This window comes from Calidris pugnax, unplaced genomic scaffold, assembly GCF_001431845.1.
Source record: "Calidris pugnax isolate Ruff unplaced genomic scaffold, ASM143184v1 scaffold69, whole genome shotgun sequence".
Taxonomy (NCBI): domain Eukaryota; kingdom Metazoa; phylum Chordata; class Aves; order Charadriiformes; family Scolopacidae; genus Calidris; species Calidris pugnax.
Genome location: NW_015090859.1, coordinates 420842 through 445466, shown reverse-complemented (window position 1 = coordinate 445466; position 24625 = coordinate 420842). Strand labels below are relative to the sequence as shown.

The 24625-nt window shown below is 40.4% G+C and overlaps 1 protein-coding gene across 3 annotated transcripts in view; it reads left to right on the top strand.

Annotated features, from left to right (window-relative positions):
* UPF3A (UPF3 regulator of nonsense transcripts homolog A (yeast)) overlaps positions 1-16218 on the top strand; it is a 32023-nt gene extending 15805 nt beyond the window's left edge. The window contains exons 6-10 of one of the 3 annotated variants that reach the window (XM_014944178.1): positions 314-369; positions 461-619; positions 1534-1591; positions 3579-3681; positions 14750-16218. In XM_014944178.1, the coding sequence (XP_014799664.1) occupies positions 314-369; positions 461-619; positions 1534-1591; positions 3579-3681; positions 14750-15080 (707 nt within the window). In that variant the 3' untranslated portion in view covers positions 15081-16218. Of the gene's footprint in view, positions 1-313; positions 370-460; positions 620-1533; positions 1695-3578; positions 3682-7146; positions 8054-14749 lie in introns of those variants that run through there. The other 2 variants (XM_014944180.1, XM_014944179.1) reach the window with 2 other exon arrangements.
* The last annotated feature ends 8407 nt before the right edge of the window (positions 16219-24625 follow it).

The window sequence follows — 24625 nt, the reverse complement described above, 5'->3', positions numbered from 1 at the left end:
TTGGTGAAATAACCGTTTGATGGGCAAGAGAAAAAAGCCATTCTCTTGAACTGAAAAGATAAGCTTTTAATTAAACGTTAAATAGCTATGCAAGAAAACTCTGTTGCTTCTAAGCCTAAAGGCAAAAAAGGAACAACGTTTTTCTAAAGCAGAATGATGGGAATGCCTTCAAAAATATATAAAACAAATTCTTTTATTAATTATTTGGCTCCCTTACAGAGAAAAGCTAGAAAAAAGGAGTTAGTACTAAAGTGAAGAAATGAGTACATATTTTAGGAGTTGAACACTATATCACAAATTTTTTGTGTTTTAGCTAGAAGAACAACACCCCTTTTGGAATATATTAAAAATAGAAAATTAGAAAAGCAGGTACGTTCAGACTTTTGCCTGAAGTTCAACATTTATGTTTCACATGGTTTTCCGTTGGACAATTTACAATTAATCATTTTGAACTTTTCAGAGAATACGAGAAGAAAAAAGAGAAGAACGAAGGCGGAGAGAATTGGAGAAGAAACGTCTGAGGGAGGAAGAGAAAAGGAAGCGCAGAGAAGAGGAAAGACGTAAAAGAAAAGAACTGGAGAAGCAAAAGAAGATTTCTGAAAAAGAAATAAGGATCAAGGTACCTTATTGAAAGAATCCCAATTTTTCTGTTGAAGTTATCCAGACGTTCCTTTGATACCTCACTTACACTGTTTATGCAATGTACTACAGTACAGTGTGGCGATACCAAACCAGTTGTGACTGGAAGGGGAAGTAATTTCGGGCTTTGACTAAATAGTGTTGTTGAAAAGTGTGACTAATTGCCTCAGGTATGATGATGTGCTAATGCAGTTACGGCAGGTAACTCAAAATACAACACTGCCACATTCTGTGCAGACAGAACCGAATTGTTCTGTGCTAACGTGTCTGAAGGGTATTGCAAATATACTTTCTGTCATGTAAATCTTCATTCAGCCATATGTGCTGAGATCTTTTTTGTGCTTATGGTCAGAACTGATGTATTTTAATAGTGTGCTTTAACCAAGTTCTAACAAAGTCTTGCTAATTTCAGGCTGTGCTGCCTAATAATCTGAATAGATGTGCTTTTTATGGATTCACTTGGGCGAGTATATTTTGTGCTATATTTTATTGGCAATAACATTGAGCTCTGTTACATGATTCCTAAGAAATCATAGACCATAACAGTATCTTTATACATAAAGTTTAGGAGAGAAGAGTAGGTAAGTGCTTTCTCCAGTGTTCTCAGCATATTTAAAAGTGTGCAGTCGAATGCCTGCTAATGACTGTCACTCCTTAGCGAAAGTAAACTACCCACATTAAATAACGAATGCCTGCTAATGACTGTCACTCCTTAGCAAAAGTAAACTACCCGCTTTAAATAACTTTTAAAATTTTATACTTCTTAAAACATATTCCTAGCATTTAAATATCTTCAATCTTAACATGTTTTTGATATTTTTAACACATTGTTAAAATGTCTGTTACAACCGAGGAGAATAATTTTACATCATAATAAAGCCAAATATTTCTTAGCTTCTTAAGAAGCCTGAAAAAGGAGATGAGCTGGCCAGTGAAAAGCACAAAGATAAAGGTGAAGAAGCTGACATTGAAGAAAACAAATGGGATAAATCACCTGGATCTGGGAGTATAAAATCCAAATCATTGGAGGGTTCACTAAAAGAACTTAAGGAAAAGTAAGTAATATTTATCTTTTAGGCTCCAAATTAGATCCTAAATGTTTTTATTTAAAGGCTTAAGCATGATATAAGTGGTGCATTGGCTGGGTGTTTTGTCAGCAAGGAACTGACTTCATTCTCTGTGTGTGAACAAATCTCTCACTGTCCTTTTTGTAAAAGGTGTTTACTAACAACTTACTGACCTGATGGCAGTATTAGTGGATGCAATTTGTTATTTGTGAAACGTTTTGAAATCCCAGGCTGGAAGGATTTTTGCATGAAAAGTCATTCAGAGTTTCATTGTTATTGCACCTGCTCCCCATCAAGAGCTCAGGTAAGGCCCTCCTTCCATTACTGGTGTCAAAGACTAAATTACTCTTCCATCATACTTCCTTCATTTTTGCTGCAATAAACAGATAAATGTGTTTGATAAATGGGACAATGGGAGAGTAGTTAAGGTGGGAATGACAGTCTTATGACAGACAGGTGCAGGAAGCTGTCTCTGTCTCCCACTTCCTTTTGTGTTGCACATGTAATAGTAGAAACAAGAAGTATATATACTTCTAGATAGTTCTATAACTACTGTAGCCTGGAAATGTCTTAGAGGTGTTTTCAGCAGCTGGTTCTGTCTCTTGTCCTTTGGCACGTGTGTCCCATCAGAAGCAGGATTCACCCATAAGATATGAAAGAGACATAACGAAGAATAACAAGCTGCTGAGGTAAATAATAGTTTATTCTTCATTAGACTTTTCAGCCAACTTCTCAAAAGTACTTTGCAAAAGGAAAGAGCCGAATCTCAGATGTCATGTGTATGTGCAGCTTGTACATAAGGACAATCTTGAGCATTAAAATAATTTACCTAAGGTATTATATACACACTATTAGAGGAAGTTTGGCATTTGCCGTCGGAGCCTTGCAGGCTACTTGCCTGTTCTGAATAGTTTAATTTTTACCTTTGTCAGTCCACTTCAGTTCTTGATTTTTATGAAAACTGTGCAGAAGCTGCAAATGTTCTCCTACTGGCAAATAGAAAAATAAAGAATAGTAACTTTGAACAGTGGAAAATAAAAACACTAAATTTGCTAATTGAAGAAATGGTTCACCAGTAATATCCTACATGCATTATTAATCTTTTTTTGTCTCTGACTAAGGACTTCAAACGTGGGCTCTGTGTTCAGTCTGTTGAGTGTGTCCTGAAAGATGCTAATAGGAAATTCCACTTCCTATTCTTTAATGGAAATTGAAAATATTCAGCAACACTTTCATTGATGTTCTTCAACAAAGGAAACAGAACAGGGGCAACAGAAACATTTGCAGGGGCAAGGCAATTGTTTGCTAATAAGGCTTCTTATGTATTAAGCCTTTGGTGTGCCATATAACATTTCTACTCTTGATCCTGCAAGCATAATAAGGCATTAATGTAGATTTTCCAGGTGTCAACCAGAATACTTCTGGCTATGTGGGTATAGTAAGTGTTAATTTGTCTTTCCAAGTGCTCATTTCATCATGATTATTAGTGGGTGTGATTAGCTAGCAAGCTATAAGCTATTTCGGCGGAATCAAGAATTAAACTGGTAACTACTTTGTCACTGACTTAGAAATCAGTAATAAACTGTAACTTCCAACTCTGTGTGCAGGAGACTGAATTGCCTTTTTGAAACCGTGTTTAAAGGCTGAATAGCAATAGCTTTCTGCCACAAATTAACACCTCAGCAGATGCGTTAGTGTACCTGGTCACATCCAGATTTGAAACTATACCAAGCAGAAGTATGCTTCCATTCCCTATTCCTCCATTCACTTCTGCTCTCTGTTTCTCTGGCTCTGTAACTTTCTCTACTGCCTATACTTTGTAATTGCTTACCCTGCTTTTTCCACTCCTGCCTGCCTGTTTGCTGTATAAAGGTGAAGAAGCTGACATTGAAGAAAACAAATGGGATAAATCACCTGGATCTGGGAGTATAAAATCCAAATCATTGGAGGGTTCACTAAAAGAACTTAAGGAAAAGTAAGTAATATTTATCTTTTAGGCTCCAAATTAGATCCTAAATGTTTTTATTTAAAGGCTTAAGCATGATATAAGTGGTGCATTGGCTGGGTGTTTTGTCAGCAAGGAACTGACTTCATTCTGTGTGTGTGAACAAATCTCTCACTGTCCTTTTTGTAAAAGGTGTTTACTAACAACTTACTGACCTGATGGCAGTATTAGTGGATGCAATTTGTTATTTGTGAAACGTTTTGAAATCCCAGGCTGGAAGGATTTTTGCATGAAAAGTCATTCAGAGTTTCATTGTTATTGCACCTGCTCCCCATCAAGAGCTCAGGTAAGGCCCTCCTTCCATTACTGGTGTCAAAGACTAAATTACTCTTCCATCATACTTCCTTCATTTTTGCTGCAATAAACAGATAAATGTGTTTGATAAATGGGACAATGGGAGAGTAGTTAAGGTGGGAATGACAGTCTTATGACAGACAGGTGCAGGAAGCTGTCTCTGTCTCCCACTTCCTTTTGTGTTGCACATGTAATAGTAGAAACAAGAAGTATATATACTTCTAGATAGTTCTATAACTACTGTAGCCTGGAAATGTCTTAGAGGTGTTTTCAGCAGCTGGTTCTGTCTCTTGTCCTTTGGCACGTGTGTCCCATCAGAAGCAGGATTCACCCATAAGATATGAAAGAGACATAACGAAGAATAACAAGCTGCTGAGGTAAATAATAGTTTATTCTTCATTAGACTTTTCAGCCAACTTCTCAAAAGTACTTTGCAAAAGGAAAGAGCCGAATCTCAGATGTCATGTGTATGTGCAGCTTGTACATAAGGACAATCTTGAGCATTAAAATAATCTACCTAAGGTATTATATACACAGTATTAGAGGAAGTTTGGCATTTGCTGCAGGAGCCTTGCAGGCTACCTGCCTGTTCTGAACAGTTTAATTTTTACCTTTGTCCACTTCAATTCTTGATTTTTATGAAAAGTGTGCAGAAGCTGCAAATGTTCTCCTACTGGCAAATAGAAAAATAAAGAATAGTAACTTTGAACAGTGGAAAATAAAAACACTAAATTTGCTAATTGAAGAAATGGTTCACCAGTAATATCCTACATGCATTATTAATCTTTTTTTGTCTCTGACGAAGGACTTCAAACGTGGGCTCTGTGTTCAGTCTGTTGAGTGTGTCCTGAAAGATGCTAATAGGAAATTCCACTTCCTATTCTTTAATGGAAATTGAAAATATTCAGCAACACTTTCATTGATGTTCTTCAACAAAGGAAACAGAACAGGGGCAACAGAAACATTTGCAGGGGCAAGGCAATTGTTTGCTAATAAGGCTTCTTATGTATTAAGCCTTTGGTGTGCCATATAACATTTCTACTCTTGATCCTGCAAGCATAATAAGGCATTAATGTAGATTTTCCAGGTGTCAACCAGAATACTTCTGGCTATGTGGGTATAGTAAGTGTTAATTTGTCTTTCCAAGTGCTCATTTCATCATGATTATTAGTGGGTGTGATTAGCTAGCAAGCTATAAGCTATTTCGGCGGAATCAAGAATTAAACTGGTAACTACTTTGTCACTGACTTAGAAATCAGTAATAAACTGTAACTTCCAACTCTGTGTGCAGGAGACTGAATTGCCTTTTTGAAACCGTGTTTAAAGGCTGAATAGCAATAGCTTTCTGCCACAAATTAACACCTCAGCAGATGCGTTAGTGTACCTGGTCACATCCAGATTTGAAACTATACCAAGCAGAAGTATGCTTCCATTCCCTATTCCTCCATTCACTTCTGCTCTCTGTTTCTCTGGCTCTGTAACTTTCTCTACTGCCTATACTTTGTAATTGCTTACCCTGCTTTTTCCACTCCTGCCTGCCTGTTTGCTGTGACTGAATTTTAGAAAGTTACTCTAATCACTCTTGAAGTGGAGTTTGTATCCCTGTCACCTGCCTGCCTACAGGCACATCCACTCCTTCCTCACCCACAGTAACAGGCAGGGCAAGAGACAGGTACCAGGCAATGCTGCAGCAACAAACTGAGATGTCTCTCTGTGGCATTTTGGAAGGTCGTGCTCCTTGCTAGGACTTGGAGCCAGTGTCTAGAATACCCATATTAAATCTGAAACAAAACAACTTATAGCCACATACCCCTTGAAAACTGAAATAGTATTTTTTATATATGTATCTATGCTACAGGTGCAGTGTCTCTGTAATTGCGATTGATTCCGCTGTCTGTGACAGCTGAGACGTTGCTGCCACTTGGCCAATGTGTTCTGCTGACACAAGCACACTCTTGTGAAATGCTCAGTGATTTACCTGTCACTCGGGTTTTGTTGCTGACCTCCAGCTCTTCCCTTGTCTTGGCAGTTCCACCAATGCCCAAGTTCATGGCAGAGGCTGGCAATTTTCACAGTTCTTTTATTTAAAAACAAAAAACGAAAGTGATATTGAAAGATACACTTTTATTGATACTAAACCATTCTAAATGAGAAGCGTATCACTATTTGATCACTACACCATTAGAAAAACTCCATCCTCTCTGATTCTGTCTGCTGATTCCCAAAATAGGAGCAGACTGTCAAAAGCAACTTTCCTGTTTCAATTTCAAGTATTTATACATATGTAATATATAAAAAGAAACTGCCTGTATTTGCTTCTTTTAAAGCTCAATCTGTTCTGTCATCTTTCTTCATTATTTGCAGTTTGGCTGTATGAGAGAAGCACCCGCTTGCTGAACGGGAACAGTGAAGTGAATAAGAGAGCTGAAAATTGTATCAGACAGGCAGCAAAATGTTGCAAACTAATAGTCTTTATAATATAAACCCATTGCACATAGCAGAAATTAAGTATTATGTTGTGGTAAGGTAAAGGTCTTTCACCTAAATAAAATATGCAAAGGTAGGCTAAATTACTTGGAGATACAATAAACAAAAACCTGGAACATAAGTATTCATTTTCACAAATGTCTTCCGTGAGTTGCAGTATCAGTGAATAATTTTTGTTAAATAGAGTCATAAAACTTTACAAATTGATACATGATACCTGCACAACTCCCCTGGGCCCTGAATGTCCTGTTCAAAGCAATACTCATTGACGTGAGTCACCTCAAGCCACAAGAGCTGATCAAGCAGCACGTGTTTATGTGAAGAGTATTGGGGAACTATTTTATGGGATTGCAAAGAGGGATAAAAGCTGAAGAACGGGCCTTCTACAACAGTTGCACAAAAGTCAGTCCAATTTTGCTTGTAAAGCTTTCTCTGCTGTTTTGAGCTGATGCTTAGTCAAGGGCCGGATATACATGGATGAGACATAGAGCAAGTTTGCACATAACCCCATTTTAATGAGAAGGAAAACAGCCTTGCCATACAATTGATCTAAACACTGTTGAATTCAAAGGAAGGCTTTGCATTTGTATCCTTCAGCAGCTTTTAATTACTGTTAATTGCTTGGATTTTCTTTCTTTTTATACGTACTCTTAGGTCACAAAATGATAGTGACAAAGAGCAAAGAGATTTGGAGAGAAGATTTCGAGAAAAAGAACCTGAAAGACAAAGGTATCGATTGGATGATGGCAGAAAGCATAGAGCTCACTATGAGTTTGACAAGTTTGTGAGAAGGAATGAAGAAGAGCTGAAATGGGGGAAAGGATACAACCCAGACAGAGGAAAGAAAGGGAACTACAACTACAGCTTCACTGTGGAGGCAGTAGACAAACTGGGTAAAGAGGACAAGTGTGATGACATGGCATCCAAAAAGGAGCGCATAAGAAATAAGGTTCTTTTATTCATTTAGGATAATCTTTCATTAGTTAAATACGCTTCGAGATCACAGGTTTTACTTTTGCAAACTCAGCATAAAGATGCATTTTCAAAAAAAAAAAAAAGCAATTCTTTATTTCGTTTTCAGTAAAACTCAGACTTCTTCCTGTTGTTACCAGAGGACAACAGCAGTTAAAATGAGTTAAGGTTGCAGGTCTCTGCTCTTTCATATTTACAATATATAGAAGACTTTCTGTCTTCCTTTCAACCCTAGCATTTTTAGAACGCTATTCTTGGAAGCCTTGTATTTTATGAGTATATTAAAAATTGTTATACTTCTGGTCTGTCATGAAATTTAAAAACTGTGGCATGCTAGTCTTTAAAAAATGTACTTCCATTACCCAGCTTATAAAGTAATGATATTATGGATTGGCCAAGCATTGCTCAGTAGAGGAACTGTAAGGACTTAGATAGAGAGCATTGTATTCAGAGGGTGTGAATGTGCAAATTCTTCAGTATTGTCCACCTGCCAGTACGAAAAGGCTGTCATTTGGTCAGGACAAATTGTCTTCAGGGTCTTTGTCAAGGAAAGAGCAGGTGCAAAGCCAGTGGACGCGGGGCCTGTAGCAGGGTGTGTAGTCGAGCTTGCTAGGACTTGGAGCCAGTGTCTAGAATACCCATATTAAATCTGAAACAAAACAACTTATAGCCACATACCCCTTGAAAACTGAGCTGTCCCTTATTGTCTCCCAGAGACATGGGCATCATTTTTCTCGGGCTGGCTGATTTCATGGATGTGCCCGAGTCTTTTGAGGAGGTGGCTCTCCTTGTTACCCTCCTTGAAATCTATGCTACAGGTGCAGTGTCTCTGTAATTGCGATTGATTCCGCTGTCTGTGACAGCTGAGACGTTAACTCTCTCCCTTCTGATCCTGTCTCCCTTTTATTTCTACTCATTGCATTTCTGGTAGCTCACTGAGTCTCTGGATTAGTTCACGCTTTGTTACCCTCCTTGAACTCTCTCCCTTCTGATCCTGTCTCCCTTTTATTTCTACTCATTGCATTTCTGGTAGCTCACTGAGTCTCTGGATTAGTCCACGCTTCAAGTGCTAGATTTGTTCCCTAAACAGAACAAGCCATATCAGGAAAGTTTTTTCCAGTCTGATGACTTTTTTTTTCCTTTTCAAGTGCTAGATTTGTTCCCTAAACAGAATAAGCCATCTCAGGAAAGTTTTTTCCAGTGTGATGACTTTTTTTTCTTAAAAGCAACTTTCCTGTTTCAATTTCAAGTATTTATACATATGTAATATATAAAAAGAAACTGCCTGTATTTGCTTCTTTCAAAGCTCAATCTGTTCTGTCATCTTTCTTCATTATTTGCAGTTTGGCTGGATGAGAGAAGCACCCGCTTGCTGAACGGGAACAGTGAAGTGAATAAGAGAGCTGAAAATTGTATCAGACAGGCAGCAAAATGTTGCAAACTAATAGTCTTTATAATATAAACCCATTGCACATAGCAGAAATTAAGTATTATGTTGTGGTAAGGTAAAGGTCTTTCACCTAAATAAAATATGCAAAGGTAGGCTAAATTACTTGGAGATACAATAAACAAAAACCTGGAACATAAGTATTCATTTTCACAAATGTCTTCCGTGAGTTGCAGTATCAGTGAATAATTTTTGTTAAATAGAGTCATAAAACTTTACAAATTGATACATGATACCTGCACAACTCCCCTGGGCCCTGAATGTCCTGTTCAAAGCAATACTCATTGACGTGAGTCACCTCAAGCCACAAGAGCTGATCAAGCAGCACGTGTTTATGTGAAGAGTATTGGGGAACTATTTTATGGGATTGCAAAGAGGGATAAAAGCTGAAGAACGGGCCTTCTACAACAGTTGCACAAAAGTCAGTCCAATTTTGCTTGTAAAGCTTTCTCTGCTGTTTTGAGCTGATGCTTAGTCAAGGGCCGGATATACATGGATGAGACATAGAGCAAGTTTGCACATAACCCCATTTTAATGAGAAGGAAAACAGCCTTGCCATACAATTGATCTAAACACTGTTGAATTCAAAGGAAGGCTTTGCATTTGTATCCTTCAGCAGCTTTTAATTACTGTTAATTGCTTGGATTTTCTTTCTTTTTATACGTACTCTTAGGTCACAAAATGATAGTGACAAAGAGCAAAGAGATTTGGAGAGAAGATTTCGAGAAAAAGAACCTGAAAGACAAAGGTATCGATTGGATGATGGCAGAAAGCATAGAGCTCACTATGAGTTTGACAAGTTTGTGAGAAGGAATGAAGAAGAGCTGAAATGGGGGAAAGGATACAACCCAGACAGAGGAAAGAAAGGGAACTACAACTACAGCTTCACTGTGGAGGCAGTAGACAAACTGGGTAAAGAGGACAAGTGTGATGACATGGCATCCAAAAAGGAGCGCATAAGAAATAAGGTTCTTTTATTCATTTAGGATAATCTTTCATTAGTTAAATACGCTTCGAGATCACAGGTTTTACTTTTGCAAACTCAGCATAAAGATGCATTTTCAAAAAAAAAAAAAAGCAATTCTTTATTTCGTTTTCAGTAAAACTCAGACTTCTTCCTGTTGTTACCAGAGGACAACAGCAGTTAAAATGAGTTAAGGTTGCAGGTCTCTGCTCTTTCATATTTACAATATATAGAAGACTTTCTGTCTTCCTTTCAACCCTAGCATTTTTAGAACGCTATTCTTGGAAGCCTTGTATTTTATGAGTATATTAAAAATTGTTATACTTCTGGTCTGTCATGAAATTTAAAAACTGTGGCATGCTAGTCTTTAAAAAATGTACTTCCATTACCCAGCTTATAAAGTAATGATATTATGGATTGGCCAAGCATTGCTCAGTAGAGGAACTGTAAGGACTTAGATAGAGAGCATTGTATTCAGAGGGTGTGAATGTGCAAATTCTTCAGTATTGTCCACCTGCCAGTACGAAAAGGCTGTCATTTGGTCAGGACAAATTGTCTTCAGGGTCTTTGTCAAGGAAAGAGCAGGTGCAAAGCCAGTGGACGCGGGGCCTGTAGCAGGGTGTGTAGTCGAGCTGTCCCTTATTGTCTCCCAGAGACATGGGCATCATTTTTCTCGGGCTGGCTGATTTCATGGATGTGCCCGAGTCTTTTGAGGAGGTGGCTCTCCTTGTTACCCTCCTTGAACTCTCTCCCTTCTGATCCTGTCTCCCTTTTATTTCTACTCATTGCATTTCTGGTAGCTCACTGAGTCTCTGGATTAGTCCACGCTTCAAGTGCTAGATTTGTTCCCTAAACAGAACAAGCCATATCAGGAAAGTTTTTTCCAGTCTGATGACTTTTTTTTTCCTTAGAGTATTTATCACATAGATAAGAGTTAGGGGCTGAGTTTTCCAACTTAACTATAGAATTAACAATGCCAATGCCAAGTTTTTAGGCAGAGATTGAGCTGCTTTTTGAAGTTTGTAGGAATTAATTAGAAAATGGGAAATTTCCAGCCTGAGTAACAGTTGAGTTAGCTTTCATACAAACTGTGAGGTAAAGAGTCTGTGATAGGAAAAATCGATTGGACCCTTTATCATAAACTTTCCAATGGGCACTACTTGTCAGAGGATCTAGTTTTATGCAGCTGTTTGTGATGTAGAAAGATGTACGTTATGCATTCCATACCATTCTACAAAGCACTAACTAGGATGATCTAGATGTATGGCCCGGTAGTGAATCTTGATATCTGGGCTAAAGAGATGGAGAAAAAAGTGGAGCGACAAAAACAAAGGTGAAGGAAAAAGAAAGAAAAAAGGGAAAATACATATTGGAAATAAGAAAAAAAGAATGAAAGAACAAAAGACCGGAATGACTTCAAATTAATATGGTTTGATGTGGGACAATTTCAGTGCTCTGCCACTGTCTTAAAATAGGCTGTTCCATTTTGTTAAGCTTAACTTTGGTCAAAAAGCTCAGGTTTTGCTGCTTCGTAACATTGAAAACTGGTTTATGTGGGAGTAAAATACTCTTGAGTCAGTCCAATTTTGCTTGTAAAGCTTTCTCTGCTGTTTTGAGCTGATGCTTAGTCAAGGGCCGGATATACATGGATGAGACATAGAGCAAGTTTGCACATAACCCCATTTTAATGAGAAGGAAAACAGCCTTGCCATACAATTGATCTAAACACTGTTGAATTCAAAGGAAGGCTTTGCATTTGTATCCTTCAGCAGCTTTTAATTACTGTTAATTGCTTGGATTTTCTTTCTTTTTATACGTACTCTTAGGTCACAAAATGATAGTGACAAAGAGCAAAGAGATTTGGAGAGAAGATTTCGAGAAAAAGAACCTGAAAGACAAAGGTATCGATTGGATGATGGCAGAAAGCATAGAGCTCACTATGAGTTTGACAAGTTTGTGAGAAGGAATGAAGAAGAGCTGAAATGGGGGAAAGGATACAACCCAGACAGAGGAAAGAAAGGGAACTACAACTACAGCTTCACTGTGGAGGCAGTAGACAAACTGGGTAAAGAGGACAAGTGTGATGACATGGCATCCAAAAAGGAGCGCATAAGAAATAAGGTTCTTTTATTCATTTAGGATAATCTTTCATTAGTTAAATACGCTTCGAGATCACAGGTTTTACTTTTGCAAACTCAGCATAAAGATGCATTTTCAAAAAAAAAAAAAAGCAATTCTTTATTTCGTTTTCAGTAAAACTCAGACTTCTTCCTGTTGTTACCAGAGGACAACAGCAGTTAAAATGAGTTAAGGTTGCAGGTCTCTGCTCTTTCATATTTACAATATATAGAAGACTTTCTGTCTTCCTTTCAACCCTAGCATTTTTAGAACGCTATTCTTGGAAGCCTTGTATTTTATGAGTATATTAAAAATTGTTATACTTCTGGTCTGTCATGAAATTTAAAAACTGTGGCATGCTAGTCTTTAAAAAATGTACTTCCATTACCCAGCTTATAAAGTAATGATATTATGGATTGGCCAAGCATTGCTCAGTAGAGGAACTGTAAGGACTTAGATAGAGAGCATTGTATTCAGAGGGTGTGAATGTGCAAATTCTTCAGTATTGTCCACCTGCCAGTACGAAAAGGCTGTCATTTGGTCAGGACAAATTGTCTTCAGGGTCTTTGTCAAGGAAAGAGCAGGTGCAAAGCCAGTGGACGCGGGGCCTGTAGCAGGGTGTGTAGTCGAGCTGTCCCTTATTGTCTCCCAGAGACATGGGCATCATTTTTCTCGGGCTGGCTGATTTCATGGATGTGCCCGAGTCTTTTGAGGAGGTGGCTCTCCTTGTTACCCTCCTTGAACTCTCTCCCTTCTGATCCTGTCTCCCTTTTATTTCTACTCATTGCATTTCTGGTAGCTCACTGAGTCTCTGGATTAGTCCACGCTTCAAGTGCTAGATTTGTTCCCTAAACAGAACAAGCCATATCAGGAAAGTTTTTTCCAGTCTGATGACTTTTTTTTTCCTTAGAGTATTTATCACATAGATAAGAGTTAGGGGCTGAGTTTTCCAACTTAACTATAGAATTAACAATGCCAATGCCAAGTTTTTAGGCAGAGATTGAGCTGCTTTTTGAAGTTTGTAGGAATTAATTAGAAAATGGGAAATTTCCAGCCTGAGTAACAGTTGTGCTAGCTTTCATACAAACTGCGAGGTAAAGAGTCTGTGATAGGAAAAATCGATTGGACCCTTTATCATTAACTTTCCAATGGGCACTACTTGTCAGAGGATCTAGTTTTATGCAGCTGTTTGTGATGTAGAAAGATGTACGTTATGCATTTCATACCATTCTACAAAGCACTAACTAGGATGATCTAGATGTATGGCCCGGTAGTGAATCTTGATATCTGGGCTAAAGAGATGGAGAAAAAAGTGGAGCAACAAAAACAAAGGTGAAGGAAAAAGAAAGGAAAAGGGAAAATACATATTGGAAATAAGAAAAAAATAATGAAAGAACAGAAGACCAGAATGACTTCAAATTAATATGGTTTGATGTGGGACAATTTCAGTGCTCTGCCACTGTCTTAAAATAGGCTGTTCCATTTTGTTAAGCTTAACTTTGGTCAAAAAGCTCAGGTTTTGCTTTTTCATAACATTGAAAACTGGTGTATGTGGGAGTAAAATACTCTTACTGGGAAAAGACTTCTGAAGCAGAGTTTCTGAAAAGTATGTTTTATTATTGAAATGTCAAGAATAAAAGCTGCTCTCAGGAGCTATGGGACGTCACCATTTGCACGTTGGAGGTGTCTTTTCCTTATAAACTGGCTCCTCCTCCTGTTTTCCAGTGACCAAATCATTGTGTGCGTGATTGGGTCACTCACAAAGCCTGCGTGTGCTCACATCCTATTTACCTTGTTTATTATCAGTGGGTGAATTCCCCGCTCTCAGACTCAGTAGGGAAAGCACAGTGAAGAGGAGCAATATTGCTGGGAAAAGACTTCTGAAGCAGAGTTTCTGAATGGTATGTTTCATTATTGAAATGTCAAGAATAAAAGCTGCTCTCAGGAGCTATGGGACGTCACCATTTGCACGTTGGAGGTGTCTTTTCCTTATAAACTGGCTCCTCCTCCTGTTTTCCAGTGACCAAATCATTGTGTGCATGATTGGGTCATTCACAAAGCCTGCGTGTGCTCACATCCTATTTACCTTGTTTATTATCAGTGGGTGAATTCCCCACTCTCAGACTTATTAGGGAAGGCACGATGAAGAGGAGCAATAACTGTGCAATTTTATTTTGATATTTATAATTCAAACCTGCATTTCCTGTTTAAATTGTGGTAATGATTGATGATTTGAAGAACACTGAACACTTATACATTGGTAAAGTTCAGCTGAGGATAATTTTATAGCTCTTGCCTGCTAAACTGTTCTCTGGTTTGTCTTATTTTTTATGCTTATATTTAATATTTGTCATTCACCTGCAGAGTTGCAAGTGTGCAGGCTGTTGTTCTTCACAGTTGATGCTAGTGAAGGTAGCAACATTTTTCAGAGTTTTACCTGTAATATTGTAATATTGATGATTGTCTGCAGTATTTCTCCTTGTTTATGTCAAATATGTCATAGGATCTTCAATTTTTACAACTTTCTTAATTTATTCAAAGTGCTTGGCTCCCAAGAATAGTGTTATAAACAAGACAGATCCTAAGTACGCAGTCAATTTTCATCACACTCCATTTTTTTTTCCTGGCTCTTCTGAAATGTAAAGTGATTTAACACAAAATCTACTTTTTTCACGAACATCCATCGCTTTACAATCCCACATGTGTATCCCAGGCGGGTTTTTTGGGGCATTAACTGTTACTCTCCTTCCTCCTAGGACCGCCCGGCCATGCAGCTGTACCAGCCAGGAGCTCGCATTCGGACACATACGGCATCTACAAGTAAAACCTACGACTGCAGCGCCAAAGCCTTTGAAGATGCTCTTGATAAAAAGTATGAGGCAGATCATTCAGCCGGAGGTGGTTCTGAGAAGAGCGAAGAAGCAGAATAAAACAAACTGGGGGTGTGGGGGTGTGGGGGAAAGACTTGCAAAAATGGATGAAGTTAAGATTCAGTGTCATCATAAAAAATCCATAGGGCTGTTTCCGAACTCCACAGGTGATTGCACCACTAAAATCGTAATGGTTCTGCCTCTCTACTTTCTGTAAAATAAAGGGAAGAGGGACTGAAGACGTGTAAAGTATCTTACAGCGAAGGAAAATCGTTGCTTTTTTACAAAAAGCAGAGCAAACGCTCTTTGCCTAATTTAAAAGCAGTTCAATGTTTTATTAGATTTACCTTGAAATAGAAAACCTCTAAGAGCTTTAAAGGAGTATTTCTATAAGACTTTTTGGAAGCTATTTCACCTTTTCAAGTCTCAAGCAACAAAACATAGTTGAACCCTGAGGCACTTTCGATGTGTTTGGTCCCAGGACCCCTTCTGCTGCTGTGGGGGTGGCTGGGGGGGCTGCAGTGGGGCTGGGTGGGACCGTCCTTGGGAGGGAGGAAGCTCTGGAGCCAGGAGCGTTTGCAGGATGAGGCCCAGAGTTTGCAGAGCTGTGAGGGAAGGTGCGTGGGTCTCTGTACCTCATTGTGTTTACATTGTTTTTCAGTTCCCTATAGCGTCAGATTAAGTGTTAGTGAAGCTACGAGTACATTGTTGGAGAGTTTGATGTTTTCTGAGCCACTTTTGCCTTTTTAGTTGTAATAGATTCTTGTGCTTACAACAGAAAAAAAGCTAACACAAACCTCAGCACTTAAACAATATATCCGTTTTAATAAATTAGCTGTTTTTTATGTTTTTGACACTGACTTTAAAAAAAAAAAAAAGTGGTTGTACAGTGATGAATTTTTATAAGCTAACGTTTCATATGAGTTGCAGTTGCAGGATTTGGAAAACTGTATGATTCATGAATGTTCTGCAGTTCTATTTGTTAAAAAAATAAACACACGTGAATGTCAATTGTAAACTACCATTTTGTAAGATCTAGGCCCAATTCTGCCTTCTGCTGCCGGCACACACATATACATATAAGTGTATATATATGTATAATGATAGCCGCATGTTTACGGAAAGACAGAACATGTTCATTTATCTTTCACAGCTGTAAATTTCTCAGTTGTCTGAAACCGAGACCTGCTTTGTCATTGAAGTTAAATAGTAAGATATTAATTTATTTTTACATCCTCTTTGAACATTTTGTTATTGAGCATAACATCTGATTGTTCTTGACTGAAAAATTATTTATTGTATTTTCCAGATACTAAGCATTAAATAGAATAAAAGCAAAAAGATTTTGACTATGATTTTGAGACGTGATCTTCTGCAATTTTTTCATCTGCTACTCTAGAAAAAAAATGAAGATGCTGTGCCACGTGGTATTCTTCAGAAGTAGACAGAAATACGGTTGGGAAGAATTTCAGTATCAAGCTGCATTAAGTGAGCTGCCAACTAAAATGACTTCTAGCTTGAGTAAATCTGCTGCTAGAGAATATTTGGGTTTAGCTCCATCTAAAGTTCATCTCGTTTGCCAAATTTCTCCTGACTGCAGAGGAAGGATTTTGCCTTGGTGTCCTGGCGGAGTCAGGGGGCGTTAGCACGGAGCAGGCTTCCCCCTCAGTCAAAGAGGGGACCCAGCTTGGTCCAAGGTCCCCTTGAGAAGGAGGTCCAAGGAGAAGGACACTTGCTGGGAAGTTTCTCTGGCAGTAGAGCCAGCCAGGGCTGAGAGCTTCACCAGATGAGGCTCTGCCCAAATGCAAGGATGTCCCACGGGTTTGGATGCCCAGGGGAGGCTGGCAGAGGGGTCTCACCGGTGGGAGGGACCAGCAGACCCAGAAAAGCAGGAATTTCACTCATGCTCACCAACTCCAGCTCCGATCCCTTGGAGGCGACAGTGGCTTTCAGGCTGCTCCCCAACCTTCAGCCGAGAGCCTGGGTTATGAGTAAGCACTTCTTGATAGCATGGTGCTTAGTAATTAACTAAGCACGGTTTATTTCGCAGTCATTTCTCATTTAGGACTTCTTATTTCCCATCTCTTTTAGTTACCAGAGACTGGACGTCAAACCTCAACTCAGTAAAAACCGTCAGGGTTAATTTAAACACCCCTGTCCTTCAGGTCAAGTTGCCGTGCTCCTCGCTGACCGGGAGTCCTGCAGCCCTCCTGTTTCTTCATTTATTTTTGCTGCCTCGTGAATGCAGGAGGGCAGAATCATAGAATAGAATCATAGAATCATAGAGGTTGGAAGAGACCCTTGGGATCATCGAGTCCAACCATCTACCCTACTCTACAAAGTCCTCCCCTACACCATATCCCTCAGTACCGCATCTAAACGGCCCTTAAACACGTCCAGGGATGGTGACTCAACCACCTCCCTGGGCAGCCTATTCCAATGCCCGACCACTCTTTCTGTGAAAAATTGAATTCTGCATTCATGCAGAAGGAATATTCAGGGTATTTGGATTTGGAGATGGTCAGCACCTGCACTGCAGCCACATCCCGAGGAGCCCCCGCTGCCCAACGGCTTGGCTGCACTACTCGAGGAACTCTTGGGGCAACCTCTGTCGTTCAGCAGGTACTGGCATCATTCCTCCTGACATCTGAAGGGGCCAGCAGAAGGCACTGGCCTCCACCACCAGGACCTGACTGCATTTCTGCAGTCAGGCAACACCTGCCATGACAAGCTCAGGAGGGATGGGAGCAGCAAGGCAGCTCCAGGAACACCAGGAGCACCAGGAACACCAGAAGCACCAGGACCCCCAAGTGTGAAGGAGTGCTCCTGCAGGCTCTCCCCTAGAAATGTGACCCCAAGGAGATGAGAAATGACTCCTGCCAGCAGAGAAATGCCACTGCTGAGCTTCCCCTCTCTGTGCTGATGGCCAACTCGGGCAGTGCCTGTGGGAGCAGGGATCGGGTTTGGGATGGGGGCTTGTGCAGCCCCATCTGTAGAGAAGACTGCACCCCTCACCCCGCCAGGGCTCGGGGGGCACTGCCTTCTGGCAGCCAGCGTGTACCTCATGGTAACACTGCAAAATAAGGGTGGCCAAAGAAGAAGAATGCAATTCCAGGTCCCTGCGCCAAGCTGTCCCACATGGGGATGCAGTGGGGCCTGAGCCTGCTCCCCTCGCTGGGGTGGCCGGGAGGGAGGGAGGAGCCGCGGCCTGCTCCACGCTCACACGTCCTTCTACGCTTCTCCCGATGACACCCAATAAATGTCTGTCTTTGTGCAAGCTCAGCCCGGCGTGAGAGCTTTATTGCAGCAACAGTAACCTTGTTTTGCAAATTCGGCTTTGCTGAAAGCAGATACCACATCCCCGCCCAACGGGAATTGTGTCTGGTTACACCGCAGCTGACTTTGGTGCCATCTGTTTTCTCGCTTTTAAAACATAACGCCCTAAATTTAATAAAGAAAAAAAAAGTAAATTCACCAGCTTGGTAGCTTCACTGAATGCCTGTTGCCCTGTTTCTTATTGAGTCCTGAGGTCATCCACTTTCTGCAATATGGAAATCCCTCTGTCAAACTGGAATGGGGCTCCAGTCTGTCACAAACTATTGTGTTAGAGAAAACTGAGGTGGAACATAAATATGCAGTAAAAAACCTGCCTTCGTGCCCACTGCACTCTTGAAGAGACGCTTATTCAACTCCAAAACATCATTCTGACAACTTCTCATGCAGTTTTTAAACAAATTCTGCTGCTCCTTTTCATTTAGTAAGTCTTATGAGGAGCGGCTGAGGGAGCTGGGGTTGTTTAGGCTGGAGAAATGGAGGCTGAGGGGAGACCTTATTGCTCTCTACAACTACCTGAAAGGAGGGTGTAGCCAGGTGGAGCCGGTCTCTTCTCCCAGGTCACAGGCGACAGGATGAGAGAAATGGCCGCAAGTTGTGCCAGGGGAGGTTCAGATTGGATATTAGGAAAAATTTTTATGCTGAAAGGGTTACTAAGCATTGGAATGGGCTGCCCAGGGAAGTGGTTGAGGCACCATCCTCTGACCCTCACCTCAGACCTCCTCGTCCACCACAGACCCACCGGCGAGGGCAGGGTCCCTGCCCACCCTGGCTCCCGTCTCCCCATCCCCTGCAGAGCAGCCGGGTCTCTGCCGCTCCTGCAGCTGGTGCCAAAGAGAGAGAACTCGCTCCAGTGACAGCAATGTTGTTTAGTTCAGGGTTGGGCGTTCTGCCTCCCCTCCCCTGAAAAGCTAAACTCAAGACAATCCATCAGAATGAGCTGAAACACTCAAGAGAGGTAATCTAGCCCTCCGCACAGGGCAAAGTCCAAAACCATTAAAATGGGAATACTAAATGTGATTAGCTTAGGAATGTCAAATGAAAAATGGAAACACTTCCACAGCTGAAGGGACTCGGTGGTGTTTCCTTAATTTGCAACACTATCCGGGAATACAAACATTGAAGGTAACAGTGCATTGAAAATGTTTAAGTTCCTTATTTAAAGATTAAATACCCAAGAAGAAAACCCTTGTAAATGGGTCACATAGGGCAGGAATGTATTCAATGGGTGTTTAAGACATAATTCCAAAGACCTGTGATTTCTCCATAGCTACACTGTTTGGTAACGGGTTTATTGTTCTGTTTGTTACAGTCATTGTCATGTTATAAGAACAAAAAGGCAATTCCAGAAAGTAATTTAGAAGCCTAAAAGAAAGAATGAAATGAAATAAAATTGCTGTCTTGCATGATTCTACTCCATGCCTTCAAACTGTTGATATTTCCACTGAGAGAGAATAATTTTTTACATTTTGCTTACGCGAAAAAGAAAATTCAGAACTGCAAACTACATGAAAACGTCTCACAATAATATGAACTGAAAGGGGGGAGACTTTAGCATTATTTCATAAATCAAATTAAATCCTTAGCTGTGAGAAAGAAATTCTCAACAAGTTAGAAGTTTAACCATACAGCACAAAAAAAAAAAGTCTTACTCACTAGGGCTGAGACAGCTTCTAAGACTTTATGTCTTCTGTTTGCTGCTGCAATACTTGCTCTGCAACTGCTGATCCAGCAAAAATTCTATATGGAGTTTCTACACCTCCTTTGGGAAAACTCTCTTCTTGGCTAGGTTGAAGGGAAATCCTCCAAGCAGCCCAGATCACCTACAGAAATCAACACCATGAGAAACAAACAAAAAAAAAGAATAGAAGTTAACTCAGTTTGGCCAAGAAGAAATGTGGTAAATGGGGTACACCTAATACAGCTTGATGGCTACCTCTGCCAGGCTGCTGGCTACCATCAGAGTCACTGCAGCAAACTGCTCGAAATGCTCTACTGGAGAGAAAGGATTTCCACAGAAGTCTTGTATTTTAGATAGCACGGGTGGCTTGTGCTTCCGACAAATTTCTCTAGGTGTTGAGGGACAGTGGAGACAAAATCCTCTAGGGTGACATGAAGATATTGAAGGTGGGGGATGGGAAACAGAGGAAGAACAGGGCCGCCTCTTAATTGGACAGCATGATCTGATTTTCACACAGATGATTAAGTCCTTGATCTTCCAGCCAGGTGAACTCAGCTACCAATGCCTGCTCCACCAAGCCACAGGTTTGCAGGGCTTAGTCAGTGCCAGCTCCTCAGGCAAGCTCTGCCCAGAGAATGCTCTTGGGGCAGGGATCACCATTCAATCAATTCCGTTTCTAACAATCTCAACAAAAAGGAAGGATTCTGCTGGGATCCTACAGGTCTGAGCTGAGGGGAGCAGCCAGAAAAGGTCAGGTGAGTCTCCTTCATTTGGAGCTTACTGCCTGGGTGTTTTTAAACTGGAAGAGGGGAGATTTAGACTAGATTTTAGGAAGAAACTCTTTCCTGTGAGGGTGGTGAGACACTGGAACAGGTTGCCCAGAGAAGTTGTGGATGCCCCATCCCTGGAGGTGTTCAAGGCCAGGCTGGATGGGGATTTGAGCAACCTGCTCTAGTGGGAGGTGTCCCTGCCCATGGCAGGGGGGGGTGGAACTCAATGATCTTTAAGGTCCCTTCCAACCCAAACCATTCTATGATTCTATGACATCCTGAAGCTGGAGGATGGCTGAGCTCCCAACCAGGTGGGGTGCTCCTCCCCGCTGACCTGCCAGCCCTGGCAGGGCGCAGAGGTGTGCTAGCCACATTGGCCACAGACCAACAGCGAGCCTTCTTCTACAGGTGCCAGGAACGTACAAAGGAAATTTATGAGGCAAAAAAAAAACTTGCTCCAAAAAACCCACAAGGGAGATGGTATGCGTGAGACGTTTTAAACAGGTATTTCCAAATTCATACGAGTTTATACACATTCACTTTTTGTCTTTGTTGTAGCTCATTTTTTAAAATTTTCTGCAATTTAGCCAAAAGCGTGACAAAAATACAATTATTCATATTAAGAGTTATGTTTGTTAATTATGGAAACTGATTCTGAGCCAACTGCTCATGGAGATGTCTGAAAGTATTTTCACAGTGTTTTCTTGACAGAAGGCATAATAAGAAACTCCATGTGACAAATAACTTCTTTGAATTCTACCATTAGAAAATATTATTGTTTAAAGATGTTTTCAAGAGATCAATATGAAAATATGGGTTCCACATCACTCATTTCCAAGGCCAAAGCTAGTTGTGCACAGATCTCAGCATGGTATCTGGAGGGAAATCAAATCTCCAGTTGGAAACCTTTCATGAAAGACAAGTTTCTAAATGTTTGTATTAAATACGCTTCCCAGAGCTGACTGAGAAGTCACAAGAACTCTCATTCTCAAAAGAATGATTTTTACACTCAGCTATAGTTCAGTGATGTTAATTCAAAGGACAAAAACTCCACTACTTCTCTTAACCACTACTTTTGCCTGCAGAGGTTTACAGTCAGGGACAGATTCTCAGCCACTGTAAACCAGCATGACCTCACTGAAACTCATTTGTCCCCGTACTAAAAGGACAGATCATTTACAGTAACAGCAATTAGGAGGATGCCCGCCGGCGAGGCAGATTTACGTAGCCACATGAAATAGCCAGGTGACTACAGAAAGGAGGAAGCCTGGCCAACATTTTTTCTCAATAGTCCTAGGAAGGTTATGTTCAGGCACAGGTCAGTGAATGAGCTATGAGAAATGAACAATGGGCTGGAACTTTACTTCGCTGATAAGAAACGGGGAACATGCATTATTTTGAAGGTCCTCCAGTTGACGAATTAATCTGGGTCAGATATTGGTTTGAATTTTTGGTTTAAGCTCTCTCCCAAATGTATTGGTCTTAAAAGTTTTCATCATTTTAGTGTTATAAAACTGGACATAGAATAAAACGCTGTCCATTATTTTTGAGACAAGACCTACCCTCTTAGCTGGTGTTAGGTAAACACTTCGCAAAGACACAGCCGCAGAGTTTGAAGCGTTCAGCACTTTTTCTCAGGATAACCTGGATCCCCAAAAGAACTTGCCTCTGCTCCATAATGACAGTCATTTCCATACAGGGAAGCAAAACAAAAGTGGAGGAACTGAGTATGGATCTCAGAGGTCCATCAGGAGTGCACTAACCAACCACTCTGTTCCTACAGCAGAAAAAGGACTTGGCAAACCCCGTGTTGCCTGAACTTCAGGAACAGCAGCCACCCAGCACCTGCATTTGGTGGTTGGAGTTCAACAACACTGCGGAGACTGCCGAGGGTCTTCAAAACACAGAAACCAGCCTGCAACAGAGCTGCAGAGCTATTGATGTGTGCTGAGTTCCATGGACCACCTCCAAAAGGACTTAAGGCTTTGAACAAGTATTTTCTTTTTCTTTCATTATTTTAATAAGGTTTTTCAGACACTACTTATGCTTCTACATTGGGCAGATGAGAGGAAGAGCTCTGACTTTAAGAGAAGGGGATCACCTTCCTACAGAGGTTCCCTCTGCCCCCCTGTGACAACTGAAAGCTGCCATCTTGAGCCAAAGACACGAGAAAAAGCTGTGGGAGTTGGTTAAAGCAGCTCAGCAGCAATCAATCACTTCTGTGGTGCCAGGGAGCTGGGACCTCACTGGAGCAGGGGTGGCTCTCACCTCCCTTGAGCTTTGGTGAGACCTCCCTAAAATCTTTCTGGCTCGTTCTTCAGCAGTAGTAACACGCCGTGGCAGCACCATGTTGTGGAGACTGGAGAGAACAATGCCACACAAAACCTATACATAACAGTACGGGTTATTCCTTATCAAGACAATACTAACCAGATAAGACTATTACATTTTTGTATGTTGGAAAACAGAAGAAATGGCCATTGTCTCGTAACGGCCTCCTTCTGGCCCCTTTTTGTGTTCAGCCCTGGTGGTGACATTACATGCAAGAAGTTGCCACATGTAACAAAGCTATTTTCCACAGCAAATAGACATTTTTTCTGAAATCTCTAGATCCCAGTGAAATTCTTTAGAACTGGTGTCAGATTATCAACCTGGCATTTTTCTCGATTCCAGATTCAGCTTAAAGTCAAAGATAATAAAATCCAATTTACATTTCAGCCTTTTTTAGAAGCTCTTGACTGAATATTATTTAGTTCTGGCAATGTTTCTCTTATTTTTTTTCCACATATGTTGCCTATATGGAAGCCTATGTATAGATGTATCATCAGAACACTCCAGCTGCATTTACAAAAGCCATGACAAAATCAGTTCAACATAGCTCAAAACAAGTTACACTAAGAACGAGAGAACACTCGTGAAATTTCCTGCAAAGACAATGCACACCCTCCACTAACTCTATGCCACAAGTTAGTGGAGGGTATGGCAGTGTTTTGGGTTAAGTTCACAATATACTTAATCTGTTAATTTACTTCCCTGTAACCATTCCCTATTTGCCACCGTTGTGCTTTTCTTATGACAAGTTTCTGCAAAAAAGATAATGTAAGAATAATGGAGGAAAGGAATGATCAAAAAATTATAAAAGGGAAATGAGTTGTGACAGTAACAACTACAGTTCCATGGAGTTTCTTTTGAAATGTTTATTTTTTTGTAGTTCGTGAGAGTGTTGAATGGATCAATGAAAAGCACCTACATCCTGCCCTAGCTTTTGTTAACTTTTAGAAGGACTTCAACAGCATTAGCAGAAATACCACAACCTTACAGAACCCGTGTAAAAACAACCCAGAACCTTTACAGATACAAACATACTGTAATCTCCAATTGGGAGTTAACTGGCCTGATGTTCCTCCTATGACTCAAGAAGTGTATGTAGATCCACTATGCTGTTTAGTGCCATTACTGATTTTTTTTTCCTGCAACGAACCTGCAGTCAGTTCCTCAACTTACAGCTGAAGCCTGTAGATCCTGAACTCTGCCTACGAAATTTGAACCCAAGGTTCTAGCCAAAAATATTTAGCAAAAGACCAACTATTTATTCAACAGTGCTAAACAAAAGTCTAATAGTCACGAGATAAAAACCAAAGGCACTAAAAATGGACATGGTCTTACGTAATCTCACTGTTTCAGACTCACTGAGTACTGGATTTGAGTTTAGTTTTCTTGACAATCTCTCTTACCTTACCTGCACTTATTGTATAGTAACGTGAATAGGCTGGGGAAGTGCTATGTTTAAGAATATTTAAGTCTAACAATAACTGCATCAATGACAAATTCAATCTATAACAGCACCATACTAAACAAATTCCTGCTGGGAATCACTGGAGAGATATGAGACTATCTAACAGGAGTTTTATTTGTGGCTGTCTGAACTGAATATTTGTATTTAAATGTCAGCCAAAATAAATAATGTGGAGGTCTTGG